This window comes from Dermacentor silvarum, chromosome 7 (assembly GCF_013339745.2).
Source record: "Dermacentor silvarum isolate Dsil-2018 chromosome 7, BIME_Dsil_1.4, whole genome shotgun sequence".
NCBI lineage: Eukaryota > Metazoa > Arthropoda > Arachnida > Ixodida > Ixodidae > Dermacentor > Dermacentor silvarum.
Window position 1 is genome coordinate 22,104,945 of NC_051160.1, and position 22,123 is coordinate 22,127,067.

Here is a 22,123-nt window from a genome sequence, read left to right on the forward strand (position 1 = left end):
CTTACACTTTTTTTCACTTCCTTGAGCAGTGCCTTGCCTAAAATTTCTCAAGGCCAGAATAGACATCATTTAGGTGTGGTGGTAAATAACGAATGGATTTGCAGGAGTCATTACATTATATTTGTCCTGACGTGGCTTGCATTCTGCTTCAACCACCACCAACACTGTAAGCACAGACTTCCCAGAACACATCTGGTATGTTCAGACACTAACTTATAAAACCTTAATCCTTAAAAAAATAGTTTTTTTTTTTTTTCACCGGATACCACTTCCCCTTATCCCCTGCGGTGCAAAGCATGCTTTATTTTACAGCCTCAACAGACAAAGTTGACACACCTTAATGCCCTCAATGCGGAATCCCAGGCTGGCCGTGGAGCTGATGGTTTCCCTCCAGATCATGTAACGGGGCTTGGTCACTGCCTTCAGTTCATGCTCCTCGGGTGTCGGCTCATCCGGATCGACGGCCACCATCTTTTCGTACATGTCCTGCAACAACATGCCAACATCATGAACAGATGCTCCCACTGGCAATCGCAACACACTGTAAAACCACAGTTCAACAACGCAACTGGGACTAGAGAGAGAGAGAGGTTTATTTGAGTTTATTTGAGGAAAGGCAGAGAGGTCGGCTTGAGTGTTAGTCTGCTCTGGCACTAAGCTAAATGTTTACTGCATCGGGAGGTTTACTATCAGCACGCTAAGCCTACCCTGACCAGGCACAACTTAATATTTAATTTAATGGTGTGTCAGCCTATTATTTACACAACTAGTTGCTACTACTTTTATTACTACCTAAACCGGTTATCAATAAACTGTTCGAAAGCTAAACATTACATAGCAAAGGCAAGCAGTTTCTTTATAGAGGCTGGAAAATTTCACCAAAAACTTAGGCCATACGTGTTTCTTCTATGCAACAGTGCTACAAGCACTGTCGGTATATTATAACTGGTTATTTAGTTTTCTGCCATAGAAGGTGAAAATGGTAATTTGTTACTGGCACACCTGTTTACTGCAAGTAACACGGTTTTATAGTTATGAAGGTACCATATAAAAGGGTCCTAATGTATATTTGAGACACCTCAGAACGAAAAAGTGACCACTTCCACTTATGTAAGCCTCTTGGCGTTGTACCTCAAAGTGCCACATGAATTCGACAGGACCACTGGTGTTTTGGCAACAAGTTTACTCTATGCACCGTGGCATAGAGAATCATCAACTTTGTCAGTTTGCTAGCTTGGCTCCTAGCTCTGTAAATTCATATGGAACCAAGGTCCCAGTGAACACATTTCTTACTGTACTGACCTTGCGGAGCTTGGGCTTTTCCCGAGCCTTAGCTAGCTCTTCTTCAAGGTATGTGCGCAGGCCCACTTTGACATCCATCACGCAGGGGCACTGAAATCCAGCAAGCAGGTCTTGCAGCTCCAAGTAACCTGAACAAAAAGCACACAGAAAAGCAACAATGTTATGCGTGGCTCTATAAAGTGCCAAGTTGTTGCCAGACAAACATAAATCCAACGTAAAAGCCAGAAGGCCAGACTCTTCAAAGAACTCTAGGCATTTGAAAAGCAGAAAGAGACAACTTATTGGCAGAGACTACTGTAATCGAAGACCAAATTACTTTTCTGGTTGAATCGCAACAAGTCAGTTCATTCACGTGGACACTAATGAAAGATTTGGTCAACAGAAAACGAGCAATACCACTTAAAGAGTGGCACATCACATGAAACTGAAACCACTTATGCTATATATCACACATTGAGTAACTTTCCTTGGTACTAAGGGTTCGTGCGCGAATCTTGTGGAGAAAAAATCGAAAGTGATGTCAAGTTTGCAGAAAGCAAGCCCACAAGGTTGAACTGGCGTAATGCCAAATCCTGTTCATTTCTGACACTAGGCTGTCAAAAGTGTTAGTATTCTGTCGGAGATGATCACACCTTCTGCCACACAACGAATGCAACTGATGGGCAACTGTTCACACACTGTGATTGTGATGAATGCATGCTGCACTATTCTCCACAACAGCAGTGGTGGCATGACGTCTCACAACAAAAGAAAAAGAGAAAGGCTCATTTAGCTGCACATTTCCCTTTTGCTGTGCTGTACCGTTCACATTTAGTACACAACAGCATATTAGCAATGGCCTCTGTCCATGAACCCTGTTTCTATATACCCACTAAAGGATCCCCCCACCAAAGTAGATCAATAACTCACTGCTGCAGTCCTCCATCTCCACACGACCCTTGAACTCGGGCACGTAGTCCCGTAGCCAGGGGTCCCTCATGAGCTGTTTCAGACAGGATTCCTCCTTGCCACACAACTTCTTCAGAATTGTGCCCTGGGTGCCTGACCGGAAGTTGCCTGCAAGGTACCACCACATCAAGCCATCACTTTCACTGCCATGTTAAATGAGATTACGAGCAATGTTCCTTCTAAGCTGCATGATTGTGTACTGCCTTCAAGAGTATCACACAGCAGCCACTCTACAGAATGTGAAAAATGCCTCTGCCAAGCCTCGGTCACATTGTTGCTGTGCAGAATGTGACAAATGCCCCAGCACTATCCGGATACTTAGGCACTAATGTAGACCTGAGCCTATGCGAGCAAAACTTCCATCACATGTATGAATTGGTAGAATTAGAGCAAACATTTCAAATTAGAGCAACCTGACAGATTGACCAATAATGTTTTACAGCACTCAAACATTTAACTTTCACATATTATCAATCATGTTGGCAAAATCAAGTAAAAAGTATAATAAGCAATCGCAAAATCAAGTAAAAAGTATAATAAGCAATCTTAAAATACGTAGAATATTAGTGGACACCAAAAATAAAGTACTAATCAAGTAGTGCTAAGCAGCAGTGAGTAATGAGAGAAGAGCTATAACACTGGTTTAAATATTGTGGAGCCATTCATGCCCACGTTTTCATTATGCATCGATATGATTAACTACGAGGATCAGCTTCTATTTATTCACAGAAGTAATAGGGAATGTCGCCATTTGCTAGTTCCATACCTTGGTGCCCAGCGAGCTGTATCCATGGGTACTTGTACTTTCTGTAGGTCTGGACAAACGGAGACCAGTGAACGACGTTCCGCACTTTCCGCCATCCTGAAGGCTGCACAGACAGATTGAAAAAGACGTGGAAACTTTAGACACAGAGACAAAGCCGTACAGAAGCACTTGCACTGATGCAATTAGTGAGCACATGGTTACAAGCAATGGCAATGACAAGTCACTGGGCTTTTTCAAGCAATCGCATGGAATATGAATAAAATGGCTAGCTGGTGCTAGGTTTATCACATACAAAGTATTGCTGGCAGAAACCACAGAACTATGTTGCAATGTTACACTTCTAGGCACGTAGAAACTACCATTGCAGTTTCACCAGTTTCATCAAAATGTGAATAAACACATAAACACGAAACCAACTTCGACAGATGAGCTGTAGTACAAAGTTGCGCAAATCACTCAAGAAGAAATAATGGGAAAAATAATAGGTGTGTCGGCTTGCACGACCAAATAAGGCTTTCAGAAGCAGGCCGGGACCGTTTGGCACTGATAGAGGCAGTCTCATGCAACACAGTGTCTCGCTAACCACAACTTCATCATTAAATGATATAACGATTGCACGCGTGTCATATAAAAGGAGGGTGGGCGGGTCATGATGACGGAAGCCGCGTCGCACCAAGTATGGCATTCACTCTCACGCGAGAACAGTGCGGCCCGACGCGATTCGTAGATTCCGATCGATATGAATGCGTCCGACGAGATCGGAGCGTGTTATGAATCACACACTCCGTGCGGGACGTCGGGGAAAAACAATCCGCGTCCAACGTGGCCGAGGCGTCGATCGACCGACAGTTCAATTTTTCGGAGCACATCGGAGCGCGGAGGTCATTGAATCACAGTAAACTCTGAATACTAAGCGACACGCGGGTAACGTACGAAATGAGATCCACGTAAACAGAAGCGCAAGCAACAGGCGCTGCCTCGAGGCCCGAGAAGGGCCCTACGCCCAAACACTTCGCCGGCATGCTGGCGAGCCGCTGCTATCCACTTACGCTGCTCGTCTGGCGGCGAGCCTGACACGCAGCCTTGGCGTTGCAAAGCGTGTGAGGCGAAATGCAGCCGGTCATGGTTTCCTCTTGGGCTTCCAGAGACTCCAGCTTTGTGTAAGAGCAGCGGCCACCGCCGGTAAGGGCTTCTTCGCGTCTCTCAACGCGACGACGACTCGCGGGGTCTCAGCCGCCGCTCTCGGCACGACCCGCGCGCCATTGTTTATAAAGCACGGCGTCAAATGAACGTAGAATTCACGCCGGCTCGCCGTTCGTCCCCGGCAGAAGGCTCACGTAGTTGAGAGGAGTCGAAGATGCTCGGTGACGACGTTCTTCTCGCCTGCTCTGCTGCTCATACTTTTTTCTTCCTTCTCGGTACCCCCTGGAAGCGCACAATAGTCCGCCCGACAACGACGCGCACGCAAAGCAGCTCATTACACGAGTGGGGAAGGCAGGGGGGGGGGGGGGGGGGTGCTTCCGGGTAGCGGAGCCGACAAAAAGCCGGCTTATCTCCCCCTGCTGCGTGCGTGTGTGCGTAGACAATCCGCAGCTGTTGTAGTTGCGCCCGTTGTGGCCGGTAGCCGCTACTGTGGCGCTGGCCACCCCCCTCCTTCTCGTTGTTGCACGTCGACACCCCGAATGCGGTTGCCGCATGCATCGCTCCATCGGTGTCGACAACCACCCTCCACCGTGGAGTTCACGACGCGTTCGCGACCCCCGAATAGATATGCTACAATGCGCCGTCTGATGGTACGCCGCGGCAAGTGGCGCAAAATTTGACTGCAGGTTAAGGAGGGCTCGCACCGGCACTCCGATTTCGAACAGCGCCAAAGAGTTCGTAAACGGGATACCAACGTCATAATGTACGGAATAATGGGATAAAGTCTAAACAGGATAAACGAATATATATATATATATATATATATATATATATATATATCGCACTTCCACATTGCACTCAAAGAACTGCTATGCAGCAAGCACAACCGCGAGTCCCACAAATAATGTTATTCGCGCTGCAGACGTTGCTGAAATGCACAGGACGAGATGAAGGGACGCAATGCACACACAGTCCGTGATCACAGTAACGTTTGCAGCGCGCCAGTACTCGTTGTTGCCACATAAATAAAATTCACCGCATCAACCTTGCTGCCCCATAACAAAGCTCGTCTTAATGATACTGCCAAGTTAAACGCCATAAAAAAAAAAAAAGAATGTATGAACAGCAACCATAAGACATCGATCCATTCCGACGGTATACAACAATAGGTACATTTTTTTCCGACAAGAGCCAAAAGTCAACTTAGGTTGCTAAACATAATAGAAGAACGTTGTCAGCAGAGACAATTGAAACGAAATATCATTGTTTGTACGACGCCGAGATAGTTGCAGACACGTACCCGTAGGTTAAACGAATTCAAAGTACGCAGTGCCCATCTACGGTATAGCTGGGCCACACACTTGAGATGTGGCGTCGCGAAGTGAAGCAAGAGCACGGCGGCTGACTCGAGCACCGATGGACGCAAGTGGAAAGCGCGGTCTGTTCCCGACTCGAGTTACAAAGCAAATGTTGCACGCGCCGTGCGAGACATTAAATTAAGGACGGCGTTTACCTCCGACGCGTCCTCCCTGGGAGTGAGGCGGCGCTCGAGGAGAGCGAGCTTGAAGAACGTCCAGAGGTTGGCGACCGACGTGTACAACAGGTCCCTGACCAGCCCCAGGAACGCTGCGATCATCGCTTCGAGAAGCCGCGGGCGCGTGTCGTCCGATGAGGAAGGGAACGACCCGCTCTTGCACGCATGTCTCAAGACGAGGCGACAGCTCCGAAATGGCACCCCCAGTCGATGTTCCTCCTCACCCGCCTGCCAGCCTATGGATCGCCGTGGGGCTCGGCATGACACCCATTGTTCCTGTTTCCACTTGCCTGCCGTTCTCCGCACGGGTCTGAAATATCACGCGTTCCTCCTGCTATACCCTCTCCTTCGGCGCCGTCGCGTACAATGGCAGCGAACCCTCGACGTCGTGACGTAGACGCGACGACGCGCTGAGAGGAGCTCCGCGCCAGCTGATCCAATGCGGATCATCTGACACGCGAAACGGAGCGTCTCGTGTAGCGATGAAAGTTCCCAGCAGTCGACGACACTGCTGAGTCCTTTTTTTTGTAGCCAAGCACGTTCTACTCGCGCGAGGTACTACTGCGCTGGCTGAATATAACTTTATGGAACTCTTGAGAATAGGACTTTAGAAACTATACATACATGACTCACGCGCGAAGCATCTACTGTGAGGGTCAAAACTCCCCAGGAGTCGATACACTATTTTCCACAAGCGCGCGGCGATCGATTCCTTCCTGCGCTTCCACCGCGAACGTAACTCAACAACGTCTTGCAAGGGCAAGTTTCCTGGAGTGTTCCTAGACCACCGCACGAAAGCACTTAAGGTCCGCGCGTTTAACAAAAGTGTTTCACCAGAAATCGCTGGACTCCATCGCGCCACACGCAACCTCCGTCGTTTCGATGCTCACGATGACGAACAGCGTGTTTGCCTAATGTCCACGGAAGGGACCCGAGTGGTTCAGACATGTTCCGCTTGTCGTGGTATGCCGACCAATGGCGACCCTACCCGGACGCGTTGGCGACGGACTCGGGACCATCAGCGCGCGCACTTATTTATATGACGCTTTAGTTACATGACGGGGCCAAAGTTCATAAACGTCGCCGACACAAGCGCTGTTAATCAACGTGAGGCGCTGACCCGCCGAGTCGCTAAAGGCGCAGTGTATGCTGTTTTAATAAGGATCGATCCGCGCTCTTATCTGAAGTAGCGGAAAGACGACAAGGTCACGGCCAGATATGACGTCAAAGAGCCACGGGATAACTCTCAGCGAGGGGTCAATTTTGCAAGCGCCAGAGGCCAGACGGCGAGACCTTTGGCTTTGGTGTCACGGTCTCTGCACAATCTCAGCTTGCGGCGTGTGTGTGTGTACGTGAAGTCACGGTGTGCGACGAGCTATACCCACGTACATATATATCTACATATATATACACCAGACGCGTTAGACTCGCAGAGCGTGGCGCTTCGAATGCATGTATGTATGTAAAGAAAGGTCTCTCTCTGACGTCATACAAGATCACCGGGGGTGTCAACGGAGCCACAAGTGACCGCGTGCTGGGTTTGGAACGAAGCCCTGCGAAGGGCAGGTCACAAGGGGGCGTGCGCCCGCAAGGAGAGAGGCAAGGTGACTGTTTGTCACCGCCCCGTTTCAAAGGGGATTCTAACAAATCATCATTATCATCAGATAAGTACGCGCGCTTACCGCCGAGTAGCGAACGTCGCGTGGTGCTGCGAGATATGCGCGACACACCTCGCTTCCGCTTGGTGTTGATACGCTGAATAACCGCTGACTTAGTTTAGCAGCAGGTCCTCCGCTTGTTTACCTTTGCGATAACGACACTTAAAGACTTGCGGGACCAATCGCTCAGTTAGCATACGCTAGCGCAGCGGAACGCTATTTATATAATATCGACGCTCAGTGGCGCATCGCCCTATTGTCGGCGACCTTACCGTCTTGAGCACGTGACCTGTTATTCGAACATCGCAGCTTCTTGCACAGTCACGAGGCTAAATGAACACAAATATCTTCCTACACGTTAATATAAACGCTCTACATTCTGTTCATAACATCACAAGGCACAAGACACGACACTTCCACGGCTGAACCATAGCACTTAAGCGACACGCGAAGGGAGCGCAAAGCGACGGTCAGTGCGTGCACGTTTTGTTGAGGATACCGCATTCAGATCGGAACAAGCAGCCATCATTAGCCGAAAGGCCAAACGGAGCCGTCGCTCCGCCAAACCACGGCGGTGAAAAGGGCGGCCGCTGAAAAGCAACAGCTGTTCGCAAGCTCGGTCGCCTCGATAAGCGACAAGTGCTCGTTCTCCTAAGTTCCGTCGCCGGAGGACCCATCCTGCTTTGAACATGTTTTTCTTCGGAAAGGGAAGGGACCACTTGTTAGAGAGATACTCTCAATACTACCTGCAGGACGGGCGGGGGGTTGTGTTGTGCTGTGTACGTCTCAGTTCTTTTCGCGCCGTTTTGCTACTACAAGTTGTACTACCTACAGCTTCCTCCTCGGCCGACTGCACCGAACTGCCGCAACAGTGCGAAGAAAAGAGCGAGGCGGTCTACTACGCAGGCCGTGCGTGCTCAGGTTGACGAGGGGAAGAGGCTGGGGCAATCGCGAAGATACGCAAACAAAAGGTCTGCGGCCAAGGCCGTCCAGGAGGTCCGCGAGCGCGTGTTTGCTTCGTGCTGCCCCTTCACGTTCCTTCATGCTGCTGGCCGGTCGTTTGGCACGCGTCCCCGCTGCTCCGTGCGCGCATGTTTATAGTGCGCACGGTGGTAAGTCACGTGACCGGGCGGCGCGTGTATGTACCGCAACTTGCCCGGATCTGGCCGGACAGCCACGCGTCACAAGAGCCCGACAGCACGGAATTTCTCTCTTTTTCTTTTCCATTCTATTTCGAATATGTCTTGCGGTAAATCCGATTCAACCAGCGCGTGGAAATGATGGTTAGTGCACGGATTTGCCTAAGCTTCGTCCTATCTGGCTTCAAACTGCTTTCGTCTTGATAACGCAACCACAGAGATGGATGGAGACTGCGCTAACCATGCCCGAGTATGTCACGCTAAGGGTAGGAGTCAAATCAAGACGAGGTCACCGGAAAACGGAGGCTTCCAGCGACGATAACCAGTGGTCGAACAAGGAATATCGCCGGAGCCAGCGTTTATACAAAGGGGGACTCGCTTGTCGTCGTCACGACAGCAGCTGATTTCCTTCGAAGTGGCTAACGTCGGCTCCAGTGACATTCTCTCTTCGACCACTGTTCGTACAAGGAGTGGAGTGCGGGGCATGGCTTAAACGAGGGTAGGAACAAAGCTGGGACATTGATAACATAGCTTCTACGTTAGATGATGTTGTTGTTGGGGGCCTCAAATGCATTTTCGTCCTTAACGCGCTCGTTTATTTTTTTCCATCTTCATTTTTACAGCCCGCGTTTAGTTGCTTTACACGTGATAAGAAAGGTAACACGACGTATGCTGAGTGAAGTTACGAGCAATAGTGTCGTACATATTACACTGTGAACGCAGCATGGAGGTACATATTCTCCGACAACGATAAATAAATAAATAAATAATAAATAAATAAATAAATAAATAAATAAATAAATAAATAAATAAATAAATAAATAAATAAATAGTGGTGACAGACATGTCAGTGTCTCCGCAAAAAAGCTGAAGAAACGCGACGACTCTCAGCGCACGTTAGGGCGAGAGTTCCAGCAGGGTCGGTATTTTGTAGCGATGCGTTATGCTTTATTTACTAGTCTTATTTTCAACCGCTCATGACCGGCTGATCCCGTTGATAACGTGAGCGGACCGTCGCTCTGACCACTGACCAAGCGCGAAAAGCGCGAAAAGGCATTAGCATCAGAAAGGCATCGCTACAACATACCGGCCCAGAGCGCTTTTGCTGCTAACGCCAAGGCGTAACTGCCGTCACCGCGGACGTCAGCAACGCCGCCTAAACGCCGGAGCTTGTTTTAGCTTGAATTTGTTGGTTACCTGTGCGTCAAGCAGAACCCCCCTCCCCGTTATTACGAATTGGCGCTCGTCGTGTTGCGCTCGTTTACCGAAAATGCGCCTTTATTTATTCAAGCACCCCGCTTAAAGCCCGGCATAGTGGGCACTGGAAATGAGCAAAGTTAACACAATTTCATAGCGTACCAAAACTAGGCAAGAAAACAAACTCAATGAGCCCAGCGAAATAAAAGAAAAATGTCGTAGTATTGCGACCGCACCGCAGTATGAGTCAGAAAATGATGAAACATTGTGTAAGTATTCTAGTGCTCAGGGGGCGAATCCACAAAGCCTTTATTTCGCAAGTGCTGCTTGCCAGTGGCCGGCCACTTTCGATAATAATACTCCCGGCTTCACGAATGAGTGGAAATGGCTTTCAGGGACATTCTTAGCGTAAGAAGTTACTAAGAACATCTTTGTGAATGTATACGAGCCCAAAAATTTGTAGGTTAAAAATCACTTTATGAAGTTTATGGAAGCCGGTTTAGCGTCGCTGCAAAACATTGCAACTGGCGGCTTCAATTATCACTTTTAAAAAATGGTGAAAGTAAAGCGGAAGACTGCTACTACGCAAACGCGACGAACGGACATATTATTAGATTCCTATTTTTTTTAAGCGTTATATAGCTTTTCTTAGCCTCGTTCCATCCTAAGTTTCGTGTCGACCGGCGCCGTCCGCAGCGCAGTCCATGGCAGCGCACCAGAAGGAGCTCCACCAATTAGAGAGGAGAGTTCGGTCACGTGAAGCAAAGTGCGGTTCTCTGCGGCAACACCAGATGGCGCTGCCCTCCACGCATCACGCTGACCAGAAAACTGTCAATCAAATATTTGGACTGCAGGAGGGGTGCAAACCAGGAAACAGCGGTTAAGAAAAAGGTTAAGGAAACAGAGAGGGGTCTGTGGAAAACAGGGATGCAGACGAAATCAGCACTGGGAACATACCGAACTTTCAAGCAAGAAATTGCCAAAGAAAATATCTACGATAATTCTAGGGGAAGCTCTTTGTTGTTTGAAGCCAGGACGGGAGTATTGCGGACTAAGATGTACCGAGTCAAGTACCAAGGTATAGACACGTTGTGCTGTGCGTGTGGAGAAGAAGAGGCCCTAAACCCCAAAGCATTGGGGTTTAGGGACAGTGAAGGCAAAATAGACTTTAAGCGGGTAGAAATAACCAAACGGAGGTTATCTGATTGGTGGATAAAATCAAGGCAGGGGTGAAATTTCACCCACCACAAAGTACAAGATATGTTAATAGTCATGGCTAGGTGGCGTATGCCACCGCCCGGATTAAAGGGTTCAGCCTCATCCATCCATCCATCCATCCATCCATCCATCCATCCATCCATCCATCCATCCATCCATCCATCCACTAAGCTCCCTTACGCATCACGGGCGGCGGCGAGGAGCGAAGAGTTCGAACCAAAATGCCACATAACACATCCTTTACATTAACTAGTTGGTATGAGGCAATCATATCCACTCGGCCAGGTTACGGTGCTTCTGAGATCCTTAACACTGAAACGTCATGTATAGGAAGCGGGACCTTCAGATGCCCCAAATAGATTCGGCGAGATCGGGAGCGAAGACGCATATATATCCCGCACAACAGCTAACGCTTTAAAATGCATTCGCGTTACCACCCGTGTTGTGATTCTTTCTTTCTTTTTTTTTTTTCTTTTTTTTTTTGTAAAGTCGTATATGGGGAGGCATTCTTTCCATATGTTTTTCCATTGCAGTGCAGAAGGTTGCGCGGCGCGCTCTTCAAGGCAGCCCGGTTTCGCAACACCGCGACGACCATGCATGTGCTCTGAGCGCCTTTCCGTTTCTGCTTGCAGTGGGCTTCGTACAAACGGTGGGCAGAGGGGAGAGGGAACAAAAAAATGTGCGAGGAGGATCGCGAACGAATTAATGAATCAAGATGGAGGGGGGGGGGAGGAAAAGAAAGAAAAGAAAGAAGGAAAAGTCGAGCGTCGAGGTCGGGATGCAGTAGAGAAAAGGACTTCGCGAAGTGCGTAGTATACACGCTCGACGTCGAGGTCAAGGAAGGACGCGGCGGTTGCGTGTGCCGTGGCTCCAGCTGCCTCATTAACACACGGGCAGCAGCGGCAGTGTGGAGGTTACCGATGACGTCGGCCAATCACGCGCTGAATACACAACGCTGTAGTACGATTATGCGAACGAGAGTTGAAGTCCTAATTCACTCTGGAGTTCAATGAAGAAAACGATTACTTTCCCCCTACGCTTTCTCAGCTTGGTCATCTGTTACTGAAGACCCGTGGCCTTTTCGTGTAATACTGTAATATACGCTGGCAAAGTGGTCAATGATAAGACTGTTACGAAAGCGCTGTTGTATATTACCGAGACTATACATACATACGGAGTCTTCGTGACTGCGGAATAGAACGGATGCACATTTTTATCAAAGCGCGTCAATTTCGCTCTCGCCTGCACGTGGACGCTGCGCAGGCCATGGACGTTTATAGATACTTATCTATATAAACTTTGGTGCAGGCGAGGCTGTGCGCGTCCTAAACGGGGGCCATATACCAAACAGCAAGGATGTCTGAGCGCTTTTGTCGCACATCTCTACCCGTGAAAGATATCGCTTAATGGCGGGAAAGACAGGGAGAGAGCGAGAACATAAAAACACAAGAACATGCGGCAATTTGGGATCTCGCGAGCACGTGAATATTATCGGAGATTTACGATCCATCGCAAAGGCAGCGCGTGAAATACGTTTTTTTTTTTTCGTTTTTTTCCCCCTCCCTTATCGCGTTTGTACGCGCTTTTCTACATATTGAGATTCACTCCTCGAAGTAGTCATTTTCTAAGTGGATGATCACAAGGCTAGAGAGAGAGAGAGAGAGAGAGATAAAATAAAAAGTTGAAGTGTTTACGAACCGCGGCGCGGGATGTATGACCTGATCGACCGCTCGCAGTAATCTGCTAGTGACGCTCTTCCGGTGAAGAAACTCATCTCGCCAGTTCGGCAGCACGCGTGTATATAAAGCGTTAAGCCCAAGGGCGCGTGAAAAAGGGGAGCGTCCTTTGCATTTCAATTAGGTTTCGATCCGAGGAAAATGTGGCAGCGATGCCTTTCTTCTACCGATACCACGCCAGAGCGCAGGTTTATTTCTCACAATGGACAGGAAGCGAACCAAATTCCATAAAATCAGTTGAAGTGAAAAAAAGAAACAACTACAGAAAAGAAAGAAAAATGTTGCAGATTCAGCGCGCTTGTATGAATCAACATTGTAAGCGCGAAGCTGTCGTGAAACGTTTCAGCTAAACGCTGTGTGCAAAGAGACAAAGGATGCGTGAAATTTTATTTTATTCTCAAGTGCGCTCAAGGAACTCTTCACATTCTTCTTCTCCCATCGCAGAAGCAATTGTGTCACCTGGCTTCCCGGTAACGCGCACGTAACTGTTCGTGTACTGCATGCACCGCGCGTTCTGCACCATAGCGATTACATGCATGTCTGTCCGGCAAGACGCGGAGACCAAGCGACCGAGGATTACACTGTATCCGGAATCAGCCCAGTTTACTATAGATAGATATACTGCACTATCTCCAGGGTCGGCACAATTTGCTCGGCGAAAAACCTGACCGAGCAGACGCAGCAAACCCCGGAAATGGAAAGCGTAGAAAGCTCCGCCTTAATGGAGGAATGACGGGCTTGAAGGCGTATACATGTATATTGTTGTATACAGGTCACTTCGTCGCAAAGGTCGACCACCACACAGCTCACAATAGAACCGGGACGTAATTACTTCGTTATAGGGCTAATTTCGTTGTAAAGGCGTTCGTTGTAGAGACGCTCGACTGCACCCGTAAAGAAGAGTCGTTTGATACGGAGAATTTGAGCTTGACCGTAAACGTAGTAAAGATCACGGAACATCGGGTTACCGGAAACGCCAACTACAGAAACAACGCTGGTAGCGACACCTTGTAACGCCTTGTCCAACCACATCACATTAGACACGTTTTTGCGTCACATGGGCGTCTTATGTCGAAGAAAACACGGAAATAAAGGGGGGAGGGGGGTATGCTAAGGATTATGTCGCTGCCGACCCTTTACACCATGTAGCTAAGTGTAGAATACGCTTGGTTTCTGCAATAATAGATCCGTGTCCTCTCTGGTTAAAATACGTTCCACCAGGTGGCGCCACGAACCCGGTCAACTCCCGTAACCTGGTATTCCGGAAAGGGCAATGCGTTTGCGCAGAAGCAAAAATGCCTTATCCGCTATACCGTTACATTCGTACGAAAAAAGCTCAATGACTCTGCAGACCTTTCCTGCTTCCCTATACAGGAAAGCGCAGCGAGTTCTTAGACTCCAGCGTCGCAAATCTCCTTATACTCCCCGCGCAAACGCCATTTTATCCTCTTTCTCGGAGTAAGCGAGCTGAGAACTGTAGCTGTGAACTGTTGTAGATCTTTGAACCTGAGGTCAACCTCCGCTCTGCCTCTTGAGAATGTCTCCCCTTGCCTGAACTCCTGTAAGGAGTTGTTCCCCGGCTTCACTGACCTCCACACATAGCTCTCTCGGTGGACGGGAGCAAAAACAAAACCGTTTCGGAGTGATCTCAAACCGGTCATCCAACGCCACACACAAATAGAACCTTTTTCAGGGTATATCCCATTTAGGTTCAAGTAGCCCCAAGTACCTTCCGTCGTCCTCATTCTGGCTAAACTGGCACCACAGTTCCCTCTAGTACCTAATTATTTGTGCACCAACTAGTACGCCTCCTGCTGCTGAAGTTGTGATTGGTTGGGCTGACGTACGCGTCAGAAGGCGACATGCACTCCAGCCAATCAGCACTTCACGATCAGCACTTCACGAGCAGACGAAACAGACATGTCCACTAGGCGGACAGTTACAGAACACCTCACCCCCTGGACCCCGGCTCGTTCCAGTCCTCTGACTTTTCCAGAGAACAAGAAAGCCGCCGGAGGACAACTCGACGCTCTTATTCGGCGCTTTTAGTGGGTTCAAATTCGTAAAAGATTTTCTCGTTCGTAAGTGCTCTTTGCCGTCACTTTCTTTCACAATATGTCCAACATAACAGGATTGGCTAACATGAACACTTCTATCGTAAGAACTTTCTTTCAGCAGCGAATACGAGCCCTACCTAAACTGCCAGCGCGAACATGTACCAAGCGAACAGCGTTGCATGTAGGCTCCCTACACCAACGCGTTGCCAGGCCTCCGGGTGCACCCCGGGGGCAAGGCTGCGAACCACACGTCTACGACGTAAGTACACGCACAGCAGCGCACGCATGCCCCGTCGTCCTTGGCAGGACCGCGTGCCGCAACAGGCCGCCTCTCTTTATCGAGAACGCCGAGAGAAACGGATGGGGCGCGCGGCCGGCGACGCCAAACCATTAGGGGTTCTTGCTGCCGCGCTCGTTAAATGGAACGGGACTGGCTCCCCTTCGCACGCGGCAGAGAGGAAAAAGGCCGCGACAATCGGCAGCCACGTCGTTACGCGCGTAAGCGCGCGCAATTAAGTAACAAGACGGAGTACGTAGCAGAAGGCGCCATACATAGCAACGAGCGTCGCATATCTGTCTATATACGGTATACACGCAGCACCACACGGATATCGCCCTGCAGCGTATATACGCGCGCGAGAGAGTCCCCAGAAGGAACGAGGCCGGCTTAAAAGCATAGCCGGCACATTCCGACGTACATAATAAATAGATTGTCCGTGTGGACCTCCATTCAACCGGTTGTATACGGATCTTCAGCGACGCGCATTACCCAAGCTTCACCTGTCGACGAAACTTCAATGAATCAGCTGACGAATTCACGAATCTCTTCGTTTGTATAAGAGCCCATTGGTCGGCGCCGCCTTCGCCATATAATGTATCCGACATCATGGTCGGCTGGCATCTCCACTTACGGACAGTTATACTATAGTAAAAACTCTTTCGCGAACACGGGCCCGAATCAGATGGCAGAAGTAACGGGGCCTGGCTGGCTCCGGCATTGCATAAGCGAATCGATGTCCGCACGACAACGTCCGCGAGGTTCGGGTTTCGTTTTCTCAACTCGCTTGGGCTCTCGCGGCGAGAGGGCCACGGTGAGTTTTTCAGCCTCCCGGACAAAGCGCATACGCTATATAAACCATTCGCAAAAGGGGAGTGGTGGGGGGGCGAATCCCCCGAACTCACCAGCGAGCGAAGCGGATTCGCCAGCACGGGGCCGAGGGGGGGACAGGGCATCTTGCGCCCGATGTGCAGGAGCAAGGAGGAACCGCACGAGTCGCCGATGGCGGCGAACGATACCACAGCGGCGGGCGGCGCCGGGGCACTCTTCTTCGGCGCCGCCTCGTCGTCGGCGACGACGCCTTTGCCGTCCCGCGGCGGCCCGCTATCTTCTTCGCACACCTTAGTCCGACCACCGTCCTCGGGCCGAAACTCGGGGTCGAACTTGATCACACACAGAGCGCCGGTGACCGGCCCCGAAGCCGGGGGTGCGGCGGCGACGCCAAATTCGCGGCACATGGTCGACGAGTCGTCGGACGTCGGAACGACGATGAAATGTTCTTCTTGCCGCGCACCGCGGAAATCACTGCGACGCGCACTCCGCCCGAAGCGGGGAAGAAAAGATCCGCTCGGGGCTTCGCGGTGTCACGAGGGAAGTTCCCGGGCCACTCTTGCAGCAGAAGCACCAGCAGCAGCGGTGAGCATCGCGGAAAGACAGGATCACCACTCGCCAGCGACGGGGAACAAGTTGCTCTTTTTCTTTCTCCGCCCTCTTGAGGTCGAGCTGGTGAGCTTTCCCTCCCCCTCTTCGTTTGTGCCCCTTCTCTCTCTCTTTCTGCCGTGGCAGCGAATGGTGCGGGTCGACCTCCGCACAAGAGCACCGGGGTGGCTTTCTCACGGACCTGGCGCGCGGACAGTGCGCGTGTAGTGAGTCACGTCGTCCAAGAACTGAGTCACGCCACGATGGGAGAGGGGGGGACTGCTGTTGCCACTGCTGGCCTGCCAAAGCGCACGCATGTTGAGCGGACCCATTGACGTCACAAAGCCCCGCCTCCAGAAAGACGAGGATTTAACGAGGAAGAGAGAGGATACCAGGGAGTAGCAGCTATATATCAAGAGACAAAGAAGCTTACCACGTGCCCGAAACTTGTTGCCCTGTCACCAGTGTTTCTCACCTGGGCGCTGTTCTTTCTTGATTTTTTACGTCCGAGGTGCACACTTATGCGGAGGCCACCCGGACAACATGAAAGTGGGAGGGGAGTGGAAGTTCCAAACGATGGAGGGCGTATAATTGCACAGCCGTTGTACACTTTCCGTGTCACCACACGACGCGTTGTGGAAGCATCAAGTCCGAAAATAGGCACACTTAAAGTAATAAGCGCTTTTGCACTAAGCGTTCGCAATAACGAAAAACTGACCTGTTCGAACTATATATACCTTTCGGGTGTCCGGCATATGTACACCGTTAGGGAATTACCTCAAACGACGGAACTTTTCTCCGCGTCTCGTTGACTTGACTAGGATCTGCCGCAGCCACGTGCTTCGGCATCCTTGTTCGCAGAGCATCCAGCGGCCCCCACACACTAACCCATATACGTGCAGGACTCTGAAAGCGCCGTTTAGAAATCGCTCTTCGATACGCGAGAGATAGGTGTCTCAAACATCGACACAGGCAGTGATAGAGATCGATGGTAAGGTTGAAACAGATTCGGTTGCTGATCGCGCCTGCCACAGCCGTATAGCAGCTCTCTCGCATCGCTGTATAGTATATATATGAAAACTGTACTCGTACGGCCGCGCAGGCTTTGATTACATAGTTTGCTATCCAATTCTTCTCCCCTCCCCCTCTTTTTTTTCGTTTTTTTTAAATTTTTTCAATCTTTTTTTTTTTTTTTTGGTTTCTGCCGCAGCAGGTTTGCTTTCTTTTACACCGCCGCCGTGGACGGGGTCGGCTCTATTTACGTGCGTCATAGGCTGGCGCCGGTTTCCTGCTACGACGGGCGTCATTGCCTACATGGAAATAATAAGAAGGAGCCGAGTGTACAGAGCGCGCTTCGACACAAAAACAGCTCGTCCTATGTCAAGGATGGCGGCAAGCGAGGGGAGAGCAGTTCGCAGATTGCTGCATTAAATACCTTTCCGTTCGTTCAGCACACCTGGATCGGTCGTAAACGAGCACAGAAATAAAGCGAGGAGAAAGAAGAGAGAGCGACACTTTCCTGCAAAAAAAGTTTGGTGCTGCGCTGCTCTCTGCGGGAAGGAAGCGCGCTCCGCACGCAAGCCTCCGATGACACTATACTACGTGCGTCAAACGCTCGCACGCTTTTTTTTCTTTTCTCGCGCGCTAAATATAGTCGCCGGATGACGCAGCCTCGGGCTGTGTAACGAGCGTCGCGACCCATGCCTTGGCAAGGCTGCATGCTTTCTACGGGAACGCGCGGGGCTTCTGGAGTTAGGGTTAATGACAACCGCACGACGACATGTATAGAGGGCAGCACGTGCCGTGTCTCAGCAATTCCGTGCAGTGTATGTGAAACGTTAGAGCCATATGGGCAACGGCCAACCAGCAGCCGGGAGTTTGCTGGTGATAGCGGCTCGCGATTGGTCGGAGACTCGACCTTAATAAATGTAGGCAGCGAACTGAATGTCACCTATCGTATATCACCAGCCAATCGCGATGCGGGTCACAGTATTAGAGAAGGCGGCCGGCAAAGAGCGTTCACGAAAAAGAAGGCGGCCTCAGTACCGCTTTCTTTTCCACGCATACTATCGTAAAAAGGTAACGATTGGCTGGCCTTTGCACCTTATCGAGATAGAGCGCATAGATTTGTATTGACAAAGCTCGTGTTTCGTAACTGCTGTCTGCGATTGGCCATTGCCGCAGCCACCGTTTCGTTACCGTGCTTATCGCTCTGATTGACCAATGAGGAGATCGACGTCCCTTTCACGTACCAGAAGATTCCTCAATATGATACAGACAACAGTTTGTTAAACCGAGTGCAAAGTCTGAAGCCCGCAGACACTCCGTGTACAGTCCACGTATATAGTGACTGCAGAGAGCTTAAACTATGTAGAGATACATTGACCCGCCTTTTGTATGTGCCGACAGAATAATAATGTTCGTGTCAATCGCTGGCCGGCGGTGCATGGTCTCCGAATACCGAAGCGCTGATGGCCTATATAGGGAAGTCGACTTCTGGTCGCGATGGTTGAGGGCCAGCCACGGAGCAAGAATTATGCGTAGGGCCAGCTGTAACGTCTTGAACGCTGCACGGAATTTAGCGAGATTGTGGTTTACTTAATACGCATGCGCACTGTGCCGTACATGTAACTATATTGCAGCAGACGACGAAGGTATGCGCGGCGGCGTCTGCCAACTAGTTTCCAGGCGGATTATGATGCGACTATCGTTTCGTAAAACCTTGCTCAGCGCATGACGCCCAAAACGGTGTATACCTGTTCATCGAAGCGCGCGCACAGTGTATTTGCATACCGGCCGAGATATCCGAGAAACTTGCTAGAGATGCGTCTGGCGTGCGCAGCTGACGCGTCCGATAACGTGTTGTCGCCGTCTCCAAAGCGGCATTTCGCAAGGTGAACTGGAGTACACTGAAGGCAGAGAAACAGCCAAAAATAACAATGCAGTTCACCAAGATACACTGCAGACGATCAGGGGGCGCTCGCTCAAATATTTCACACAAACGTTAACGTGGTATATATATATACTGCCGTTTCTGAACTCAGCATTCATCGGAGCATTTAATGCGTTAGCATTCTTCGGGTACATGACGTACTTTCCGGGAGCAAGCATGCATGAATGTATATGTGTCATATATGTAACCGTTTTCCCGCCTGCTTGGGTGACTGGGTATTATATAGTTCGTGGTCGAATGGTATACAGCGCACCGGGCTGCTGTGCTGAGTCATATAACAGGGTTCGAAATCAATCATCAGACCAACTTGGGTCACTGAGTATAAGTAAACTAAAAAAAAAAACTCACACGCGTGGTGAGTTCCCGCCGGTGCCCGACGTCAACGCCATGCACGTCAACGCGCACAAGGGAAATTAACAGCCCGGAATGGATCCGCAAAGCGTTGCGGCAGAGAAGGCGCACGGTGCAATGAAGGCTGCATATAAGCTCCCGCGGGCATGCGAGATGGCCCATCTGCATGTGTATATACAAAGGCGACGAGGCGCGAGCGAGGAGACAAGGTGGCACAATGTTTCACGCGCTACTATAGTCTCCCTTTCAGAACTCACTTTCTCATTTTCATTTTCTTTTTATTATTAAAAAAATTGACAGTCACTTTAGCATACGCCAAATAGGCGTATATGCGCTCACGAAAAAGCGCTCACGAAAAAGCGTTCACGAAAGCCTGCGCGCTCAAGAGACATTCATTAAATTACTTGGCATTCTCATTCGAATGCGCTGTCACTTCTTATTACTTGTTCTTTTTTTTTTCGACCAAAGGCCACGGATTCGAGTGCCTTAATTGACGCTGCCTTAATTAACCTCGCCCTAATTAACACCAAAGGTCGAGGGTGCAATTCCCACCAAAGGTCGTGGGTTAGAGTGCCTTTAAACAACTCTATACTCATTAATTGTGCCTTAATTAACTTCGCCTTAACGCCAAAGGCGGTGGGGTTCGACTCCCACATACGCTCGAGGGTTCGACTCCCACCGAAGGTCGTGGGTTCCAATGCCTGATTTAACTCCGCCTTAATTAACACGATGCCGGCGGTGACCCGCGCACCATCGGAATTGTTGCGTAAGCGTTTGCATAGAGGTGAGACACGAAGACGACGGGTCGGTGTATATAGTAAGTGAATTACTACGTACCGAGTCGTCACCGTGTACGATTTCGCTTCGACGACACGGTTTTCGCTCAAGGACGTTGAAGGTCGACTGAACGATAAGACGTGTAAGGCTTTCGCCTTAATCAGAAACCAATCACTACTACTCTATAAGCGACGCGCCTTAATTGCAGCTCTATATGGAGATCAACTGCGAAGAGCCCGCGCGACTGATCCGCGACCGGAGTTGTAGATGTACGCAACGGCCTCTCAGGCGACATTCACGTACCTGACAGGGGGGACTCTACTGCGCAGCCGTGTAGCTAAGCGCGTCCGCGCTGATTGTTAACTCGATGGAATAACAGACAGTCGCGCGAGCAACATTCATGCGCGGCCACGCGTATATAATATATATATATATATATATATATATATATATATATATATAGGCGCTCGCAAAAATCAAGGACTCGGCGCGAGCACGCGGCCTGGTGTTACAACACATGGGGGATGCTTGCCGCGCAATTCCGGTGCCTGGCAATCGGCGCAGAGAAGTGCACGCGCGATTATGGGCACGCGCAGCTCGGCATACCGGACGGAAATAACTCGCGATGTAGCCCCCCCCCCCCCCCTCCCCTCCCCTCTCTACCACTGCCCCCATATGGTTTTCTTTAAAAGAATACCTCCCAACTGACAAAATATTCTTTCCCCGCATCGAATAGAACCAGAGGAGGACAACGCGAGATGGCAGCGCGGTCGCTCACGGGTCGGTATATAAAGCTTAGTCGATGGAACAAACCGAAAGCTCAATGGAAAGTCAAGAGCTGGTTTCGTGGAAGAAAAGCGCGCTCGCCGCTGATTTGCAGCTAACTTTATGCGGTCACGGGATGTCGTATAGGAGACGCGAGTTGAATGAAAATGCCGGTGAAAACTTAGCAGCGAGTTCTGGAAGTCCATAGGTGTGTGTATACATATGGATAGATAACTGCGCTCTATCTTGCAACAACAAGCACAAGCGTTTTCCTCATTGGAGTTCGAAAGACGAGTCCTTGGCGAGGACTAACCTCGGCCCGCAATGTATACGATACGAGTGAGCCACTGTTACGACACGTGTCGAGAGCAAACCCTGCATCTAAATGTACCACATACGCTGCAGCGCAGGTCACTGCGCCACGCCTGCCACACCGGCGCGTACCGCTTCGTACCGGTTCTCGAGCAGGTTAATGAATGGCGGGACTGGTCTTGCGAAGTGTTCGGCATGCCCGAAAAAAAAAAAAAAGGGGGGGGGGGGGGGGGCGTGAGCGAACCTTATAGAGCTGGCGATAGCGAATGAGCGCGAAACAAAATAAAAACGCAAGAAAACAAACGCAAGAATTTGACACACAGGGCCTCTTAAGGAAGACAACGCTTTGCAAGCCTGGGGGGTTGGCGAGTGCTAAAAGAAATAAAGAGAGTGAAAGAGGCGGACGTCCATCCATGCCTCAAGGTAAACAAAGGTGAAGGACACGGTAAAGAAAAAAAAAAAAAAAAAAGAAACGAAAAAAAAAAAAAGATCACGAAAGGAGAGGCATCGCGAACTAGAATTTAAAGCAACGAGCAATTGCGCACATAGAGCTGAATTCAATGCGTATCGA

The 22,123-nt window shown here is 49.9% G+C and overlaps 1 protein-coding gene across 1 annotated transcript in view; it reads right to left on the reverse strand.

Annotated features, from left to right (window-relative positions):
* LOC119457702 (inositol-trisphosphate 3-kinase A) overlaps nt 1–22,123 on the reverse strand; it is a 236,014-nt gene that overhangs the window by 5,134 nt on the left and 208,757 nt on the right. The window contains exons 2-5 of the mRNA XM_037719356.2: nt 3,017–3,119; nt 2,212–2,358; nt 1,303–1,430; nt 337–486 (exon numbers count right to left, since the gene is read on the reverse strand). Of these exons, the coding sequence (XP_037575284.1) occupies nt 337–486; nt 1,303–1,430; nt 2,212–2,358; nt 3,017–3,119 (528 nt within the window). The remainder of the gene's footprint in view (nt 1–336; nt 487–1,302; nt 1,431–2,211; nt 2,359–3,016; nt 3,120–22,123) is intronic.